This window comes from Adiantum capillus-veneris, chromosome 9, assembly GCF_014529385.1.
Source record: "Adiantum capillus-veneris isolate H3 chromosome 9, ASM1452938v2, whole genome shotgun sequence".
In the NCBI taxonomy this organism is placed as follows: Eukaryota; Viridiplantae; Streptophyta; class Polypodiopsida; order Polypodiales; family Pteridaceae; genus Adiantum; species Adiantum capillus-veneris.
In genome coordinates, this window is record NC_140939.1 from 132,295,182 (window position 1) to 132,314,269 (window position 19,088).

General features: G+C 43.7%; 1 protein-coding gene across 1 annotated transcript in view; it reads right to left on the reverse strand.

The window, feature by feature from the left end:
• Positions 1 to 412: 412 nt before the first annotated feature.
• Positions 413 to 19,088, reverse strand: part of LOC147451193 (uncharacterized) — a 43,436-nt gene continuing 24,760 nt past the window's right edge. The window contains exons 2-3 of the mRNA XM_086520155.1: positions 890 to 944; positions 413 to 804 (exon numbers count right to left, since the gene is read on the reverse strand). Of these exons, the coding sequence (XP_086376281.1) occupies positions 654 to 804; positions 890 to 944 (206 nt within the window). The 3' untranslated portion in view covers positions 413 to 653. The remainder of the gene's footprint in view (positions 805 to 889; positions 945 to 19,088) is intronic.

Here is a 19,088-nt window from a genome sequence, read left to right on the forward strand (position 1 = left end):
TATACAGCCATCATGCATCAATCATATTTTTCTTCCAACAATATCTAATTTATCTGCACTGACCGGTGGCCAAAAGTGGGTGTCAAACTAGGTACCATGTGTATTACTGCGTGAACACAGACTTACCCCCCATAGACGTACAATCATGCAAAGGTCTAACATAGAGATAATGGCTAACACAACCATATTAAGCATAGCCAAACAACCCACCATAAGATATTAAATTTGAATATATTAACCAACTTCAGCTTCAGCAAACCTTCCCACCCAAAAAATCCCAAAAGGAGTAGGGCAAATCACAAGAAAATTTTGATCTTGCCTTCACCCTTGTCGATGCATTAAAAGCTAAACCTTTAGAAGTAGCCTACAAGAACGAAAACACAGAAAGCAAACTGTTTGAAGTCGACAAAGCAAAACACAACTATTGAGCTGTAGCCCAACAATTTGAACGTGAAAACCAAAAGTTCATAATAAGATCGCTTGCGACCCCGGCTTTGCAATGTCAAGAGAATGGTAGTCCAAAGCAAGGGCACTCAAAAGATTTATGATTAAAGGTAGTGGATTTTATACAAGATGGCACAATCCGATTATACAAGAAGAGCCATCTACTTCTAAAACACTTAACTAAACTTCTTCACCTCAGGACTAACATCCTAAGCTTTAGCTTCACCGGCAACCTTCTCAGATGATCCATTTTGTACATTCTTAGCCTTCAAATCCTTCACTGCGGCTTTGATAGCATCCTCGGCCAGCATGGAGCAGTGAAGCTTTACGGGAGGCAGAGCTAAATGCTTCGCAATATCGCTGTTGTGAGGAAAGCCCAAAAAAAAACGTAAGCAGAGTTGGTGAAAACTCAAAAAGCTCACAAATTACCAAAAAGGAAGAAAACCTGTTCTTGATTGTTAGAACCTCATCCATGGGCTTCCCTTTTATCCATTCGGTGGCTGTAAAAATCCAAGTAATGTATAAGCAACCATGACCAAGGCTAAACTCCTCTTCTTGAAACAAATGCTAGCGAGGCTAAACTTATCTCAATAATGTAAACACATATACCTTCATAAGGTCTGAAAAATCTGAACTTAGGTATCAAAAAAAGCCTCCGTTTTCTAGTGTGCCTTGCTTTTGTGTTTTTGTAAGTGTTTTAGCCTCTTATATAGTTCAGAGAGGTCTAAAACACTCACCATAACACAAAACAAGGCACACGACAAACAAAAGAAAAAGAAAAAATTCCTAAATCCTAATGTAAGCTAAGACTGAAATGAGAAACTACTATATACCAACCTAGGACAGGTAAAACATAACCAAACTAGCAAATACAATGATGTAACACAATCTCAACGAGACTTAACTTCTCTAATCGCCACCATCAGACTCTGAAAATTAACACATACAGTGTAATAACCTAGTACAGGTCTGGAGCTTGACCAATCTGTTCAGCCCTGCAACCAACCCTAAAACTAGGCACGGGCAAGTCACCACATACGTGGCTAGAGTGAGTCTACCATTGTACGGGATAAGATTGTAATCTGTTGTACATTCGTTACAAGCCCCAAATTAGATCCACACATCGCCATAGTAAGTTTGTTATAAAATCAAGACCAGCCGAGAGCGACCCAAGGCAGTTACCACCGTCTAACACAGGCAGCTGCAAACATGCCTCCAGCTGTCACGACGCATCTAACCCTATGTGCATGTGGCCAAGCTGTAACTCCTATTTCTAGGGTTTAGGGCAGCCTAAGAAGTGTTCTGGCACCCTTGTGAGCCTGTACGCAGGACGTGCATGTCCAAGCACTTCAGTGTAGTCGCATACCATTTGATTGCACACGAGCACAACCAATGTCTGCTAGGTGTAGGCATTGGGGAGAGTTCCCATAAAGCACCATTAGTACCAAGCCTAGGTATGAACTGCAAACGAAGCACCTCTTATTGGTGGTTCATCAACTTATTAATAAGTGACAATTTAGCCAGCAATTACCAAATCGTGGGATTTTTTATGAGATTGCCCGACCCAGCTTTACAACGATTTTTTCACTCTTCGTTTTCCACGAGACCCATGCCAAGGTGGATAGGTACAATAAATACAATTCGAAAAAAACGATTAAAATTTTTTGTGAAATATGGGTAATCACTACAATTCCCAATGATCAGCGGGTTGAATCTAGTGCAACTAGGACTGCACAAGAGGGGAGTTACTCCGCTCCTTTGACACAGATTACCAAGATGGAATAAAGTCACTGACTTCCTTTGTGATTTCAGGGACACTAACGGGCTGACAATATTCTGTTGTATGATTTTATGAAAGAAGTACTTCGAAATGGGAATTCCTAAAATGAATCTATTATGTGCTCTCTCATGTGTGCATTGTTTGAGTGCATGTTTGAAAGACAAAATGACTACAACATTTTGGTTTTCTTCACTTGAGAGGTGATGTGAATATGATAGTAACAAGATTTAGTTAATCAATACATCCGCGAGAGATCGGTGAGATTTGGATGTGATTGCTAAATAGGTTATAATAGATCATGATTCTTATCCAAGATCTTGACGGGGATAGTGATTTGAATGTGATTGTCGTCTTTGTGCAAGTGTCGGATATGTTGTCTAGTGCGTTAGTACTTAGAGTCAATGTCTACTAAACTAGTTTCTGGCTTATGTTGGTTTTGCACGTATAAATCGAGGGCGATCACAATTCTTCAAGATGGGGGTATGTCACAAAGTGATGACGTGGCATGGTCGATTGGACGCTCTCCGGATAGAGAAAGGTCCGAACCCTAGTGAAAGATGCAAATAAATTATAACAACTTGCATAGCCAATTCCGAACACATTTCCGTGATTTGTGTTGGTAGCTTTTGGCGCTAGGCTTTGGAACCAGATACTTTTAGACTTGAAGCTTTTCATGTACACTGCTTTTGGAAGGCCCAGGGCCTAACAATAAAGTGCCAAGGCCTCTCACTTGCCGGTTGTACGTTGCGGGAGTGCGGCAGAGACGAGGACCCTCGAACATTATACTTTGTGGAGCATCAGTAATAAAGAAATACCGAGAGGGGCACCAATCTTTGGGGCCGATCTCTCTAGGCGTGGAACTTCGTCATAACGTGTCATATTTCTCTATCTCAATTTCGTTCAGTTTGTTAAGTTGTTTTCAAGTTCTCTCACGTGTGTTGCATCAGATTCTCGGCTTGGGGAGCCCAAGTCTATAGCACAATGTCCATACACCATCCTACATTTTGCGGCGCAATTTGCAAGCAACCAAAATTTGCTTTTGATTAGCTTTTTTCTGTCAAAGGAAGCAGCAGAAGATGCAATGAAAAGAAGAACTGGCACGTGATCTGGTGGGTACCTTGACTCCGAGAGAGACCAAGTACCTTTCCTCGCATGGCACAACGAAAGTTCCTTCAACTCTTCAAGAAGAGGACAAGTTGTTCAGAGCTCAACTGCATAGCTGCATGGAAATGTTTCAGTAGTCCGGTAACAACATAAGGATGCAGAAGTTCTTACAGGCTCCTACACAAGAATTTCAGGCTCCAACACAGGGTTTTCAGGCTTCAACACAGGGCATGACTGAGCCATTGCAGGAAAAGAAGATTTCCAATGCACATACTCTTGATGCTCGAGGGAAAGCCCATGTGGTTGAGCAACCAACGGTGTCCATTGATTCAAGGCAATTTGCTTTACCTGGACAAGAACGTCTGTGAATGGTCAAGGGAGTAATGAGTAGGCTATGCGTCAAACCTTTCCGTTATCTACTTCATACCCTGGTTATTTTGGAGGTGGTTCACTCTTTCAAGCTATGGTTGGACCTTCCACACGTTATATGTCAGGGGACGTGTTTGGGACAATGCAAACAGGCATGGGTAACCCTATGTATGGGTACAAAAGTGTCCAACTAGGTTTTCAGGGTGCCTATGGTCAATTTAGAGTGCCCGGAACACAACTTGGTATGGTTGGTTTTTCGCAACCATATGCCCAAAATGCAGATATGACACGTAAAACACATGATGCGAGTGTTGGAATGAACAATCACGGAGCACCAATTTTACGGGCACCTGTTTATGATAATTTGACTCCTTTGAGTCAACCTAAGGATTACAAGGAAGGTGGGCAGGGAGTGAAGTTTGAGACTTTCAGGGGAACTGAGGATCAACTAAAGGCTTTGACCTTCGAACAAAAGTTCGATGCAGCTTATGCTGGAGGAAACTTCGCAGAGTCTTCGAAGATACGCAAGGTTGTCACTTTCTTGAAAGGGAATGCGCTTCAATGGTGGATCGCATTGTTGAATCAGGGCCAATCAAAGTCGAGCCCCAACAACGTGGATCCAATTCAAACAGCTTTATATATCAAGCTTAATCAATTTCCTTAGGTGAATCTGCATGTTACTACACGAGAACCAAGCTTAAGGGTGGAATGTAAGCTCAAAAGAGATCAATTAACCGATTAACATCCAATACTCCTATTTCACATGCATCCCCCTTCTTGCTCTTTGGCCATAATGGATAAAGCAATTAGTAGACTAGTTCAATATCATATAGGACCGCATACGCCCATAGAAACATCCTATTAACAGACAAGTGTTTCGAATGCTTAAGCATCAACACAAGTTAGAACATATACACGAGAGAGAGAGAGAGAGAGAGAGAGAGAGAGAGAGAGAGAGAGAGAGAGAGAGGCTAAACAATGCTAAACAATGACACGAGTTGAATGCTAAACAATGTGAACAGTACAATAAACAATTCGGGGCAGCACATTTGTCAGTAACCTCCTATAGGTTTGTGTCATTGTCTTAACAGATTGAGAAGTATTGTTGCGGAATGCCCAAGAAAATCAGGGACTACTGGCAACTGCACAAAGACTACTGTCATGAATATGGCGCAATTGATTAAGAATGCGAGAGTGGCCAACAATCTATCAAATGGAGATTATGATGGATTTAATATCCACAAGAAAGGGTCCCAGGGTAAACACTTTTCAACCAAGGGCAATGATGCAGCAAAGCCTACTGTGCCTCCCACAAGGAAACCTTCCACTGATAAAGCTAACACGTCCAAGGCGTAGTCTAAATCTTCTTCGAGGCGAGGACAAGAACAAAAAAAGGCATTTTTCTGGAAAATCTTTTGTAGAAAGGAAAGCTCTAAGAGGCACCAAGAAATGCTACATTTGTGAAGAGGAGAGACATTTTGCGAATGATTGCCCACAGAAGAAGTCACATGGGTATCCCATGGTGTTACATGTCACGGTCTTGGACACCCCAAGTCAAGAATCCGACAAGACAGACGAGAGAATCACTTAAAATACTTCACAACTTTAAAATCATAGTTCAATTTGGTCGTCATGGGCTGGCGTAGTTCCGTGCCCAGAGAGATTGGCCCCAAAGACTGGCGCCCCTTTCAATATTTCTTTGATATTGATGCTTGAGCAAAGTCCAACTCCCGACAGGTTCTCTGTTCTCAGACTCTGCGTCCTGATGCTCTGAAGAGTGAGACCCCTTGGGCTCCTTTTATTCTTACAAGGGATGCCAAAAGAAGAGCCCCAAAAGCTTAAAAACTCAAAAGCAAACAATCCCAAAAGCAAACTGGTAAGAAAGCTGGTCCAAAAAGCAAGCAGCGCAAATTATAGAAATCCGTATTACTGCCATGTCATCATCTGTCACCTTCTGCCACGCCAGCAAGCTGTCGTACAAGCTACCACGTCATCAGTTTGTGACATAGAGGTTGCATGATATGGTGGATACTTACAACAAAAAGATTACCCTTGTAGATAGAGAAAAGGCTCATGTTCTTGATGTAAAGCTTAAAGGGAAGTCTCTTCCAATTGTTTCTCCTTCTGCTATTTCATCTGTAATAAAGAATATATTTCAGCGTACTTGATCTTTGCAAAAGAAGTACCTAAAGTTGTATCTAATTTGTCTACCTTAGATAAAGATAAGTCAACTTTTTTGAGTGGTTTTAATGACCGTTTTTCGAACTCTTTGCCAGGGGAGTTACCTCCTCGGAGCCCAGATAATCATACCATAGATCTTGTGCAAGTTCTAGTCCACCGAATAGACCACCGTACACGGTTAGTGCAGCCCAACAGAAAGAGATTACGAGTCAAATCAACGAGCTTTTAGAGAAGGGGCCGATTCAGCCCAGTTCATCCCCTTTTTGTTCATTTGTACTCCTAGTGCAGAAGAAGGATGGTTCATGGCGCATGTGCATTGACTATTGCGCCCTGAATAAGAATACAATCAAAAACAAGTTCCCCATACCACGGATAGATAACATCCTTGATCGGCTTGAGGGAGCGTCATTGTTTACAAGGATAGACCTAAAGAGTGGGTACCAACAGATACGCATTAGGCCAGAAGATGTCCATAAGACTGCGTTTAGGACAACATTTGGTCTCTAAGAGTTTCTATGAACACTATATGCTTAAGAATGACTTTCTCATGATGCATGGAAAGCTGTGTTACAAAACACTTACGACCAAAGATTTTGATGGAAAGTCATGCTCCACCGTATGCCGGGCATCGTGGAAGTGATGCGACAATGAAAGGGGTTGAGGCATTCTTCTATTGGCCAGCTTTGCATCAAGATTTTGACACATTTGTAGGATCATGCTTAGTATGCCAAAAAGTCAAATTTGACAGACAAAAGCAATCGGGATTGTTGCAACCATTGTTGATCCTTGATAGACCATGGGAAAGCATAGCGATGGATTCCTATCTTTGATCTTCCAAGAACGCAAACAAGCAATGTGTCACGTGGAAGTGTTTATGAATTTAGCTCGGATCTAGTACACCGCACAAACACAAGGGACACTTCACTTCACTTGCAAAACTGAACTAAAAGAAAGAGAGAGACAAGAGCTAGAGAAAAGAGACGACACCGAATGTCGAGTCCCAAACCCTCAAGGGCCCCTTGCTTTGTTGTCAGAGAAAGTACTTTCTTTATTCTTGTACAATGTTGATACAGTGACTAAGTGTTGAGATGTTGATGCTGCTGGGTACTGATGTTGGGTACCGGTATTGATGTTATTGGGGTACTGCGGGTACTGAGGTACTCGTGGGGTCTATGTCGACGACGATGACGACAACGACGAGGTACTGATGGGGTCTATGTCCACGACGATGACGCGGCAACAATGAGGTTCTTGATGGGTCTGTGGATCTGTGTCAACAACGATGACAACAGCGACGAGATTCTTGCAAGGTTTGTGGATCTATGTCGATGACGATGACGACATTCTTGACGGTCTGTGGATCCTTATGCCGAGCAAAGGCACAAGCGGTACTAGGTGTTGGGGTATTGTGTCGACGACGACGACAATGTCAAGGACGGGTCTATGGATGAACGCCGTATCTGCTAGCACAATCGATGGCTTGGTTCTGCAACCATGACGAGGCTAGGCGCAGAAATCTGTAGCGATCAAGGGGCTGAAAATGCTGGTCTTGCTGGCTGAGATCGCTGGTCTCCAAAGCTGAAAACGCTGCTAAGAAGGAGGGCTGAAAACGCTGGCTATCTTCTTCTGCCAATTCTAGCGCTGGCCATGCTGCCTTTGTGGGCATGAAACATCTGGGTTGAGCAATCCAAAATGCAGCCCCACGACCAAGGGAAAATATGGCTGAAAACCACTTATTAGAAAATAACATGATAAGAGATGGTTCACACGCGGCAAATTGCCTACATGCTGAAATGTTGTCTTGTGCAAGAGAGGGTATGCAACTATGGCCAGGCTGGGCATGCACGTCCTGCTAGAGGCTCACAAAGTGCCAGGCTAGGTCCTAAGCTAAAAGACTGATGCTAGACAATAGCAAAAACATGTCCACGTAGCGCAAGTGAAGTGTGCACATGACATCCCCCCTTGTTAAAAATGAGGCACAACTGCCAAACATCTATTATTGGATTCTTTTTGGACTTCCGATGTTGATTGCTTCTGATGCTTGTGGATGCATAACCAAGGAAAACTTCTCCAAACAGGTGGATACTGCGGATGGAGATATTGTTGCAATGTCAACGTTGACCACCTGAGTCACTAGGTAGCCTTACTACTGACGGAGAATACCAACCTTGGTGCGGACTCCACCTTGCGAGCAAGTACAACCACTCTGTTGGGTTAAAGGCCCAAATGGCCAGCCCAAATGACCCCTTTACTGTATAGTTTTAAAGGTTACTAACCTTTGGCCAAGAACTTGTTGGGTTGAAGGCCCAAATGGTCCCCTTTAATGTACATTTTAAAGGTTACTAACCTTTGGCCAAGTTCACATTGAACTTGGCCACTAACTTATTAAATTGGTCCTTATACAAATAATAAAGGGTAAGTGAGTTTCAAACAACTCACTCACTTATCCCCTTTGAAGAAAACTTACGTGCTCTCTGTCACAAAGTGATGTCGTGGCTACGGACAGCAGAAACCCTAATTTCTGCCAAAAACTCTAAAATTCCTGCAAACCCTAATTTCTACCAAAAACCCTAATTTCCGGAAATCGCGAAGGTGATTTTTTTTATTTTTTATTTTTTTTAAAATTTGAAAATTTTGAGCGACGCAAATCTCAGCTTTTTGCTATGATTTAAGAGAAAGAGAGAGAAAAAGAGAACTTGCTTTTTACTGACTCTCATTGAGAGAGATAGACAATCAGCTTTTGCTTTCAAGCTTTTGGGGCTTTGCTTTTGGGCATCCCTTGTAACCTTTAAATAAGTGGTGAGGGTATCACTTCAGAGAGCATCTGGACGCAGAGTCTGAGAGTGAAACCCTAACCGCTCTCTTGTACTTTGATAATTGATTAATACAAAAAGAAATACCGAAAGGGGCGCCAATTTTTGGGGCCAATATCTCTAGGCACGGAACTCCGCCAAGCCAGTGCAAATCTATTGTGATCTGTGAATTGTTTGAAGTGGTTATTTGGGTGTTGTCGTGATTGATTTTTGACTTGGAGTGTCCAAGTCTGTTACAGTGGTATCAGAGCACGGCCGATTTCTCTACTACGGGAAATCCGATCCCCAATTTTTTTTCCGCGGCACCTCTGGCTTCATGCAAGGATCAGTCGACTCCCTCTGCATTTGGAGATGCGGGCTGGGATCACAACGAAGATTCAGACAAAGTGTATGGCCCGCCTCGGCCTACTCAGGCGGAGCGGCGAGAGATGGAGCATCGCCAGTTGATCGGCGATGCAATGACTCAATTTTGAGAAGGACCCAAAATTTGCAAAACATATGTGCGAGACTTCTTTTCAAGAAGTGCGTGAGCAGTGGCAGATAACCACTACACCCACTCTCAAGAAACCTTTTGCTCACAAAAAATATTCAGAGAAGGAATTAGAAGAGGTGGTTGATGCACGGATTGCTCAGCTTTTTGACGCGCAAAAGAAAGCCAAAAAGCACGGCAAAAAAGCAGAAGAAAAGCGCTGACTTCCCGGGATATTTGGGTCGTCAGTCGACTTTTGACAAGGCAAAGAAACAGAAGAAGTGTGTTTGATTTGAAGGAGTACCGAGTTCTTCTTCTTCTTCTTCTTCTTCTGACAGTTCTTCTAGCTCTTTAGATTCGAGCGAAGAAGACAGAAAAGGTGTCCCCAGGCAGTGGCAATTCCATTTTTTTAAATTTTCTCTTTCTTTGGGGAATTTCGTTTGTTTTATCTTTGGAAACACCCCTCTGGAAATCTAACTGCCCTGCATTGCATAGCCAGTGTGGAATTGTTCAGAGAGAGTCCAGGCCTGTGGGCTAAAGAGCACTAAGGTTGGACAAGGACTATGGTTAGTTAGCCAAAGTGGAGTCATTGGCCAGCCAAAGCGGAATCCTTTGCTACATAGGCTACATTTCAGTTCTAGGTGTGGTTGCAGTGTACAAAGAGGGTCAGATGACCTAGAAGAATGTAATGGCAGAAACTCCTAAATTTTAGGGACTGATATTTTTGGACGGCAAAATGTCTTCGCGTCATTACGTGCAGTTTGACATGGGGATCATTTTATTACTCTGTGGCCAAGTCAACAGAGGCTACATGTGAGATATTTTTAGACCCGAGGGTCTAAAGTGGGAAAATGCACAAATGAGTGACACTTGGCACTCTAAGGCCAATTTACTACTTAAAAAGAAGGCAAAAACGTGATTTTCAGCTATGAGCTCGTTTTTTGAGTCCTGTCACAGGTGGGAGAGCTTCAATGGAGTGTTGGCTTACCTTCTATGTACAGTGAGGTGCAAGATGTCATGACCTGCACACCTCTCACTGCTCTCTCTCCCCCCTATTCTTTATGGTTATGCCCCTCTAGTGGGCTCATCAAATTGACCATGTACAGTTGTGTGGGTTCATGCGCGATTGCCGAGGCAAAGAGCCTCTTGCACAGGTAGTGGATTAGCGAGCGGCTAATCCCCCGTAGGTACAGGTGAATTCGGAGAGGTTTCACGCCCGAAATCTTGTCCGATTCAAAAGGCAAGTAGCCCTACAGGTGCGGGAGCTCGAGGACTTGCTACGGATGCGACCGGCACGCGAAACGGAGCCCGAAACAGTGAATTACAGCCTGCTGTGTATTTTTGCAGGTTTAGGGTTTTGGCCCTAAACGGACCCTAATACCCCCAGGAGGTTCGGGGACGCGAGGGGACCGCTGTACAAGTGATCTGGCGCATTTTCGGGGCAGAAAACAGAGAATTCAGCGTGCTGCAGATTCTCGCCAGGTTTTGCAAAGTGTCCGTATGCGTCGGGAAAGTCATCTAATGCGTGGGGATACTGACTGTGAAGGGTCCTAGTAGAGTTATGATGCCGAAATCGGGCCAAAACAAAAGAAATTCAGCCCAGATTGTGCGGGGCAGCTTGTAGGGAACCACAGCTTTTATTCCCTCTTTTAAAGAATAAAGAAATACCGAAAGGGGCGCCTATTTAGGAGCCAATCTGGTGTCTGACTCGCATACAGATGCATTCTAGCATCTGTATCCCATTCCCCTCTCTTGTGTCAGTATAGCACAGATAGAATAGACGACTAATAATGGGTGAAAGCTAAATCAAGGTTTGAAGTAAAGTCTACCGCCCTTTTTGAAGTTAACACGCCAGTTTCATGGTTCCATCGACAGGATTAAATCACTTTTTCCTCAAAAAGTGAGCCTTGGTCAGTTTGGGTTAAAGACACAGAGAGAGTTTGGGATGACCTTGAAAACACAGAGAGTTTGAAAGTAGATCGAGTGGATTTACAAGTGAGAAAGGCTACGAGAGTCTTTCTTTGGATACAAGTGAGAAAGGCTACGAGTCTTTCTTTGGATTTACAGGTGAGAAAGGCTACGAGAGTCTTTCTTTGGATACAGGTGAGAAAGGCTACGAGTCTTTCTTTGGATACAGGATGGATGGCAACAAGGAAGAGGGTTCCTCTTCAGAGGATAGACAGCCTATTTCAACTGCACATGAAATTGGCGAGAGTTCATGCCAAGCAGAGAAAGCTTTGCAGGTTGTTACTGCTGTGACCATTTCAAGCAATTGATGGAGAATCCAAGATTTATGGAGTTCATACATCTTCATCAATAGCACATCAAGTTCAAGGCAGTTTTGGCATGCAGGAACAGTGTTTAGGGGTATGCAAGGCATGGTACCCAACCCCATGTATGCAAACATTGGTTTGCACCCAGGATTTTAGGGTACACAAGGTCAGTTTGGGGTGTCACAAGGCAACTTGGGTATGGCTGGTTTTTCAATCCCATCAATGAATATAACACCTGGACATCAACATGTTACTGGCCACGGAGTATAGATGGCTCCCACAGGTGTACCCATTCTGCAAACTGTCTCTTTTGACAATTTGGAATCAATGGATAAGCTAAAGCCATACAAAGAAGATGATCAGTGAGTCCATTGACACATTCAATGGTTTTGATGAGAGGACAAAGGTTTTCTCTTTCCTCGAAAAGTTTGACAAAGCATTTGTTGGAAGGAGCATTTAAAGTCAGGATAGCTACCACTTTTCTGGAAAAAAAAATGCAAGTCAGCGGTGGAATACACTGTTGTTACAAGGACAGACTCCTTCCACTTTGAATGATTTCATACAGGTACCGAATTAGCTAAAGGCTAATTCAAAACAAGTACAGGATGATTTAACAAGAAATATCGTGTAAATCAAAGGGCAAGTAGTCCTACTGATGCAGAAGATCAAAGGCTACTAATTGGTGCGATTGGCACGCAAAACAGAGCCCAAAAGAAGAAAATACAGCTTGCTGTATTTTTCTGTAGATTTAGGGTTTTGACTCTATTTGATGTCTTTTTGTCCCAAGAGCTTCGGGGAAGCTAGAGGACAGTAATACAAGTGATCTAGAGCATTTTAGGAGCTAAAAACAGAGAATTCAGCGTGCTGAATTTCCAGGACAGGTTTGCAAAAGTGCTCTATTATGCGTGGATAATCACTTGGATATGTGGATTTTTGGTTGTGAAGGTTTCTACTACAATTATGCTGCCAAAATTGGGTGAAAAAGAGAATTCTCAGCCCAAGAAAAGTGACAGCATAAGGGTAGATCACAGGTTAATCTCCAAAGATCAATGAAGAGCAGAGAAAGATTATTTTCGATGCTCAGTATACAAATCAGTGATATTGCATAAAGGTTGAAATTGCCTGAGAGTTGCAAGATTCACAATGCGTTTCACGTAAGTCTTCTCAGACCCTATGTGGGTGATGTGCCAGAAGATATGCCAGCTGAAGATCAGTCGGAAGTCGAGGAACTTGACGAGATCTTGGTCCCGGAACAGATTTTGGCACATAAAGAAAGAAAAGAAAAGGCAAGGTTGCAAGGTGTTGTTTGGTAAAGTTCAAAAGCTATTCACCTCTGGATGTCAAGTGGATGGAAAAAAGTGAACTTGCAAGGTCACTAAAAGTATGGGAACTTATAACCTTGGTTTGCAACCTACCTTGACCCCTTGAGATTTAGAGCTACATGGATTGTCAGTGTGACAATGGCTTCTGAAAGAAATGATGTACATGTTACTTACAGTGACCTCAAATGAAGTGCATGTTACATGAATGTTAAGAGCTGTACAGATTGTCAGTTTGGCAATTTCTCTTATGGAATGTCCAAAAGTTTGGTTAGTGCTATAGAAGTAAGTATTTCTTGTCAGTTTGTCAAGGATACAGTAATTGCTTCTATTAAAGGGTACATGTGTAACTGCATTCTTAAACTGTCGGTTTGGGTATGCTCGAAAGTGTTACTGGATCCAACGTGTACTAAAAGACAGTGGCAAAATGCGTCGCTACCATTTTGTCATTGGAAAGTTAATGACTCAAAGCAATGGCAGAGTGCGAAGCTACCACTATGTCATTGGAACAGGGTTCACGCGCAGGCAATACATGTGTCGACGAGGTGTTGAATACACCAGGGTTGACTGTGACCATGTACGACATAGGTGCAAACGAGGACGTTTGAGATTTCAAGAGGGGGGTATGTCACCAGCCAGTGGCAATTCCATTTTTTTTAATTTTCTCTTTCTTTGGGGAATTTCGTTTGTTTTATCTTTTGGAAACACCCCTCTGGAAATCTAACTGCCCTGCATTACATAGCCAGTGTGGAACTGTTCAGAGAGAGTCCAGGCCTGTGGGCTAAAGAGCACTAAGGTTGGACAAGGACTATGGTTAGCCAAAGTGGGGTCATTGGCCAACCACAGCGGAATCCTTTGCTACATAGGCTACATTTCAATTATGGGTGTGGCTACAGTGTACAGAGAGGGTCAGATGACCTAGAAGAATGTAATGGCAGAAACTCCTGAATTTTAGGGACTGCTATTTTTGGACGGCAAAATGTCTTCGCGTCATTACGTGCAGTTTGACATGGGGATCATTTTATTCCTCTGTGGCCAAATCAACAGAGGCTACATGTGAGATATTTTTAGACCCGAGGGTCTAAAGCGGGAAAATGCACAAATGAGTGACACTTGGCACTCTAAGGCCAGTTTACTACTTAAAGAGAAGGCAAAATCGTGATTTTCAACTATGAGCTCGTTTTTTGAGTGCTGTCTCAGGTAGGAGAGCTTCAATGGAGTGCTGGCTTACCCTCTATGTACAGTGAGGTGCAGGATGTCATGACCTACACACCTCTCACTGCTCTCTCTCCCCTATTCTTTATGGTTATGCCCCTCTAGTGGACTCATCAAATTGACCATGTACAGTTGTGTGGGTTCATGCGCGATTGCCGAGGCAAGAGCCTCTTGCACAGGAAGTGGATTAGCGAGCGGCTAATCCCCCGCAGGTACAAGTGAATTCGGAGAGGTTTCACGCTCGAAATCTTGTCCGATTCAAAGGGCAAGTAGCCCTACAGGTGCGGGAGCTCAAGGACTTGCTACAGATGCGACCGGCACGCGAAACGGAGCCCGAAACAGTGAATTACAGCCTGCTGTGTATTTTTGCAGGTTTAGGGCTAAACGGACCCTAATACCCCCAGGAGGTTCGGGGACGCGAGGGGACCGCTGTACAAGTGATCTGGCGCATTTTCGGGGCAAAAAACAGAGAATTCAGCGTGCTGCAGATTCTCGCCAGGTTTTGCAAAGTGTCCGTATGCGTCGGGAAAGTCATCTAATGCGTGGGGATACTGACTGTGAAGGGTCCTAGTACAGTTATGATGCCGAAATCGGGCCAAGACAAAAGAAATTCAGCCCAGATTGTGCGTGGCAGCTTGTAGGGAACCCGAGCTTTTATTCCCTCTTTTAAAGAATAAAGAAATACCGAAAGGGACGCCTATTTAGGAGCCAATCTTGTGTCTGACTCGCATACAGATGCATTCTAGCATCTGTATCCCATTCCCCTCTCTTGTGTCATTATAGCACAGATAGAATAGACGACTAATAATGGGTGAAAGCTAAATCAAGGTTTGAAGTAAAGTCTACCGCCCTTTTTGAAGTTAACAGGCCGGTTACAAAAGGTGAAAAGCAAAGCAAGAAACAAAGCTTCGGAAAGGGCAAGAAAAAGGAAAAGAAGTAGCCCAGAGACTGACAGTTCTACTGAGGACTCGTCTACAAACAGCTCAGATTCCGATGACAGAAACTTTTATGCGAACAAGAAGAATTTTTACAAAGCCAACCAGTATGACTTTCTCGAAGATAAAAGCAAGAAAGTCCAAGAGTTTAAGGAAGGTGGCCACTCGATCAAGTTTGATACTTTTTCAGGATACTCAGATGCTTCGAAGGCTTTGTCTTTTATACAGCAGTTTGACATCGCTTTCGCGAAAGGACGCTATTCAGAGCACTCCCAGATTCGGAGAGCTGCCTCTTACTTTAAGTGGAATGCTCGTACTTGGTGGTCCACGCTTCTTTTAAACAAGATTGCGCCAGTTAAATGGCTGAAATTTAAGAAGCTTTTTATTTCTTCTTGGTTGACGCAAGAATATGAATGAGATGTAAGAGATGCTTGGAACCATCTTCGGATGACCAAGAAAGATACAATCAATGCTTATTGTGAAAGATTCTGGAGCTCTTTTCTACCCGCCTCTTCATTCAAGAAGATCTCGTTCAAAGAACAGATTGAGCGGTTTACCTTGGGTCTACCTACAGAGATCCAAGATCACTGCTTGGAACAAAAGTCAGCTTCTATTCAGGAGTTGATGAGTCATGCGAAGCGGGGCTTTGCCATTCACTCTGGCAGTCTGACCTACCCCACAGATGAGGCCATGACACAACGAGCCGAACAGACTTCTGGGAATGAAAGTAGAAAGAAAAAGAACAACCCAGAGAAAAAGGATGCACGACCCAAGCTTTACTCCCGAGGAGAGAGCTCGCTTCATTAGAGAGGGGAAGTGCTTTGGATGCGGGGAACAAGGACATCTCCCCGCGAAGTTCCCTAAAAAGGCACAGAAAGAACAGAATGATAAAGACAACGACAGGCCTAAGAGTTCGAGAGCAACTGAGGAACGTGGCAAAAAAGGCAGATAGAAAAGCAGAACTGGTACCACATGGCGTGGGACCTACACCGAATCTAATGAATGAAAGTACAAACTTTGCCACTTTTGGGGCAAAGTGAAGGATCAGGAAGCTCTTTTGAAGGAGCCAAGGCCAACTTCTTTTCACTTGGAATTGGCGGCTCGATTTGGAAATTACGCCCGACGGACTGGACGCCAAAGGCGGAGGTAGTTCGACCGGCACCCGGATGGGATGTTGCCATTACACCGAGCATTGGCAAACTTCGTTTGCAATGATAGGGGTGTTCAAGGCACGCGAGTGACGTTCTACTCAGGATCCCTTCGTACCACAAGAACTACGCCGTGGTTGAGTACCGGGCCGAGAAAGCGACTTTGATAAATGAAGGGCTTTGAGATTGTACTTGATGAACTTCAGTTTCTTACTCATTTTTTTGGGAGAGAACTGAACGATGGATAAAGGTTGAATATGTTTTGACCTGATCAAAAGAACACCAAGATTTTTCTCCACACTCATGCCGATTGCTTTTCAAAGGGCCTGAAGATCAAACCATTGATCTAATACCTGGAAGCACGCAACCAAACCGGCCACCTTACTGTGTGAGCCGAGTACAGAATGAAAAGATTATGAACCCACTGAAAGACCTCTTGGAAAAGGGTCTTGTCCAATCTGGTACTTCACCGTACTGCTCTCCATTGTTGTTGGTTTTGAAGAAAGACGAATCTTGGAGAATGTGCATCGATTATAGAGCTCTCAACAAAATCACCACCAAGAACAGATTTCCGATTCCTAGGATCGATGATATACTCCACATGTTACAGGGATCCTCGTGCTTTAGCAAGATTGACTTGAAGAGTGGATATCATCAAATCAAGATAGCATCGGGAGACGTCTACAAGACAGCTTTTCAGACGACTTTTGGGTTATTTGAGTTTTTGGTGATGTCTTTTGGCTTAACCAATGCTCTTGCGACATTTAACCGGATGATGGACAGGATTTTTCGAGAGTACAGGCTATTTGTTTGCACTTTCTTTGACGACATCATTGTTTTCTCCAAGAATGAGGCACAACACAAAGATCATCTGCTTCAAGTCTTTCAGGCATTACTAGATCACACGTTAGTGATTAATGCAAAGAAAAGTGAATTTTTGCTACCAGAGATACACTTTTTGAGATACATTGTGTCAACAGCAGGAGTGCAAATGGACCCGGCCAAGATAGAGACTATCCGTGATTGGCCCGATTTGAGGAATGTCTTTGAAGTTAGAAGCTTCTTGGGACTGTGTTCGTACTACAGGCGGTTCATATGAAAGTTTGCAGAGGTTACTTCCCCTTTGCATATCTTGACACAGAAAGGAGTACCTTCCTCGTCGAGATCCACAGAGGTGACTGCCTTTCAGACCTTGAAAGAGAAATTGACTACAGGACCTGTTTTGACTTTGCCGGACTTGCAGAAGTCATTTGAAGTATATTGTGATGCTTGTGGTCGTAGTCTAGGTGCGGTCTTGATGCAAGAAGGCCATGTCATAGCTTATGAGAGCCGATTGTTCTCTAGGCCGGAGATGACAGCACACATATATGAGAATGAGATTTTGGCGATGATCCATGCTCTTACTCAGTGGCGGCACTACCTACTCGAAGCGGATTTTACTGTCTTTATAGACCATCACAGTTTGCGCTACTTCTTGTCACAGAAGCAGCTTTCGGAAAAGCAGATGCGGTGGGCGAACATCTTGTCACAGTTTCACTTCCAGATTGTCCACATGCAGGGACAGTAGAATGTGGTGGCAGATGCTTTGTCTCGGAAGACGTTGGTTCTTGCTATTTCCGCGATACATCATAGGAACTTCGAGGATATGGTCGATCAGTATGCCGCAGACACAGATTTTGCAGATATTTTCACACGAATACGAGATGGGGAGACAGTAGCTAGATACTCCCTTCGGGGAAGGCTACTTGATGAAAAAAGACTATGTTGTGCGTTACACAACCATTGAGTGCAAAGGTTCACCTTTTACGGGTCACCGCGGCATTGCTACCACCATGAAGGGGGTAGAGAGATACTTCTTTTGGGCCGAGACTCAAAAAGGATATGGAAGAGTTTGTGCGCAGTATGCCAGAAGGTCAAGTTTGACAGGCATAAGGCACACGAATTGTTACAGCCTTTACCCATACCCACCCGCCCCTAGGAAAATATTGAAATGGATTTCATTTTTGATCTCCCAAGAACACAGAATGATCACGATGATTTTCCGATTACATGGCACGTTTGAGACGATTGTCTCCGACAGAGACCCCAGATTTATGAGTTTGTTTTGGAAGGCAATTTGGGAGAACATTGGCACGCGGTTGCAGTTCTCGTCATCATTCCACTTGCACACTGACGGGCAATCTGAGATTGCCAATTCAATGGTTTTAGATTTATTGAAGTCTTGTATCTCGGATCAGAAAACTAAACGGGAAAAGAACTTACCTTTGGTGGAATTTGCCTACAATAACACGATACACTCTTCGACGGGGAAGACGCCATGTGAGATTGTTGAAAGTGCTGCGAAGGATCCATCCTTCCTGAGCACGAAAGATTAGATATTTGAAGCGGATGAATATTCGCGAGATTTGGATAGGCTTTTGCCAAGGTTCGCGAGACTTTGCAGAGTCTCAAGAACGAGGGAAAAAGGCAGCGGATCGCCATTGTCGCGACTTGAAATTGAAGGAGGATGATTGGGTGCTCTTACGTTTTGAGAAGGCACGCCTACGAAAGAAAAAGGGAAAGGAGAGGCTTTTTCCAAAGCTTAGTATGCGATACTACGGACCTTTCCAGATCACTGACAAGATAAATGATGTCTCCTTTCGATTGAAACTGCCAGATACTTGGAGGATTCACAATGCATTTCATGTGAGTCTCTTGAAACCTGTTAAGGGTGATGTGCCTGATGATGGGGAGCCTGATGAACAACCCGAAGTGGAAGAAAACGAGGAGATCCTTGTTCCTGAACAGATTTTGGCACATAACGATACGAAGAAAGGAAAAGTCCGAAGGCGGTTCTTGGTTTAAGTTCACGAACTTTCCTGCATTTGATGCGAAGTGGATGGAGAAGGAGGACCTAGCAGATACTCCTCGGATTGTGAAACTTTACCTCGATGTTTTAGTTTAGCATAGTCTACTCCAAACGGAACCCAGAATTCAGCTTGGCCGAAGATCTGGTGCAGTGGGATGCACAAGAGGGGAGTCACTCCGCTCCCTTGTCA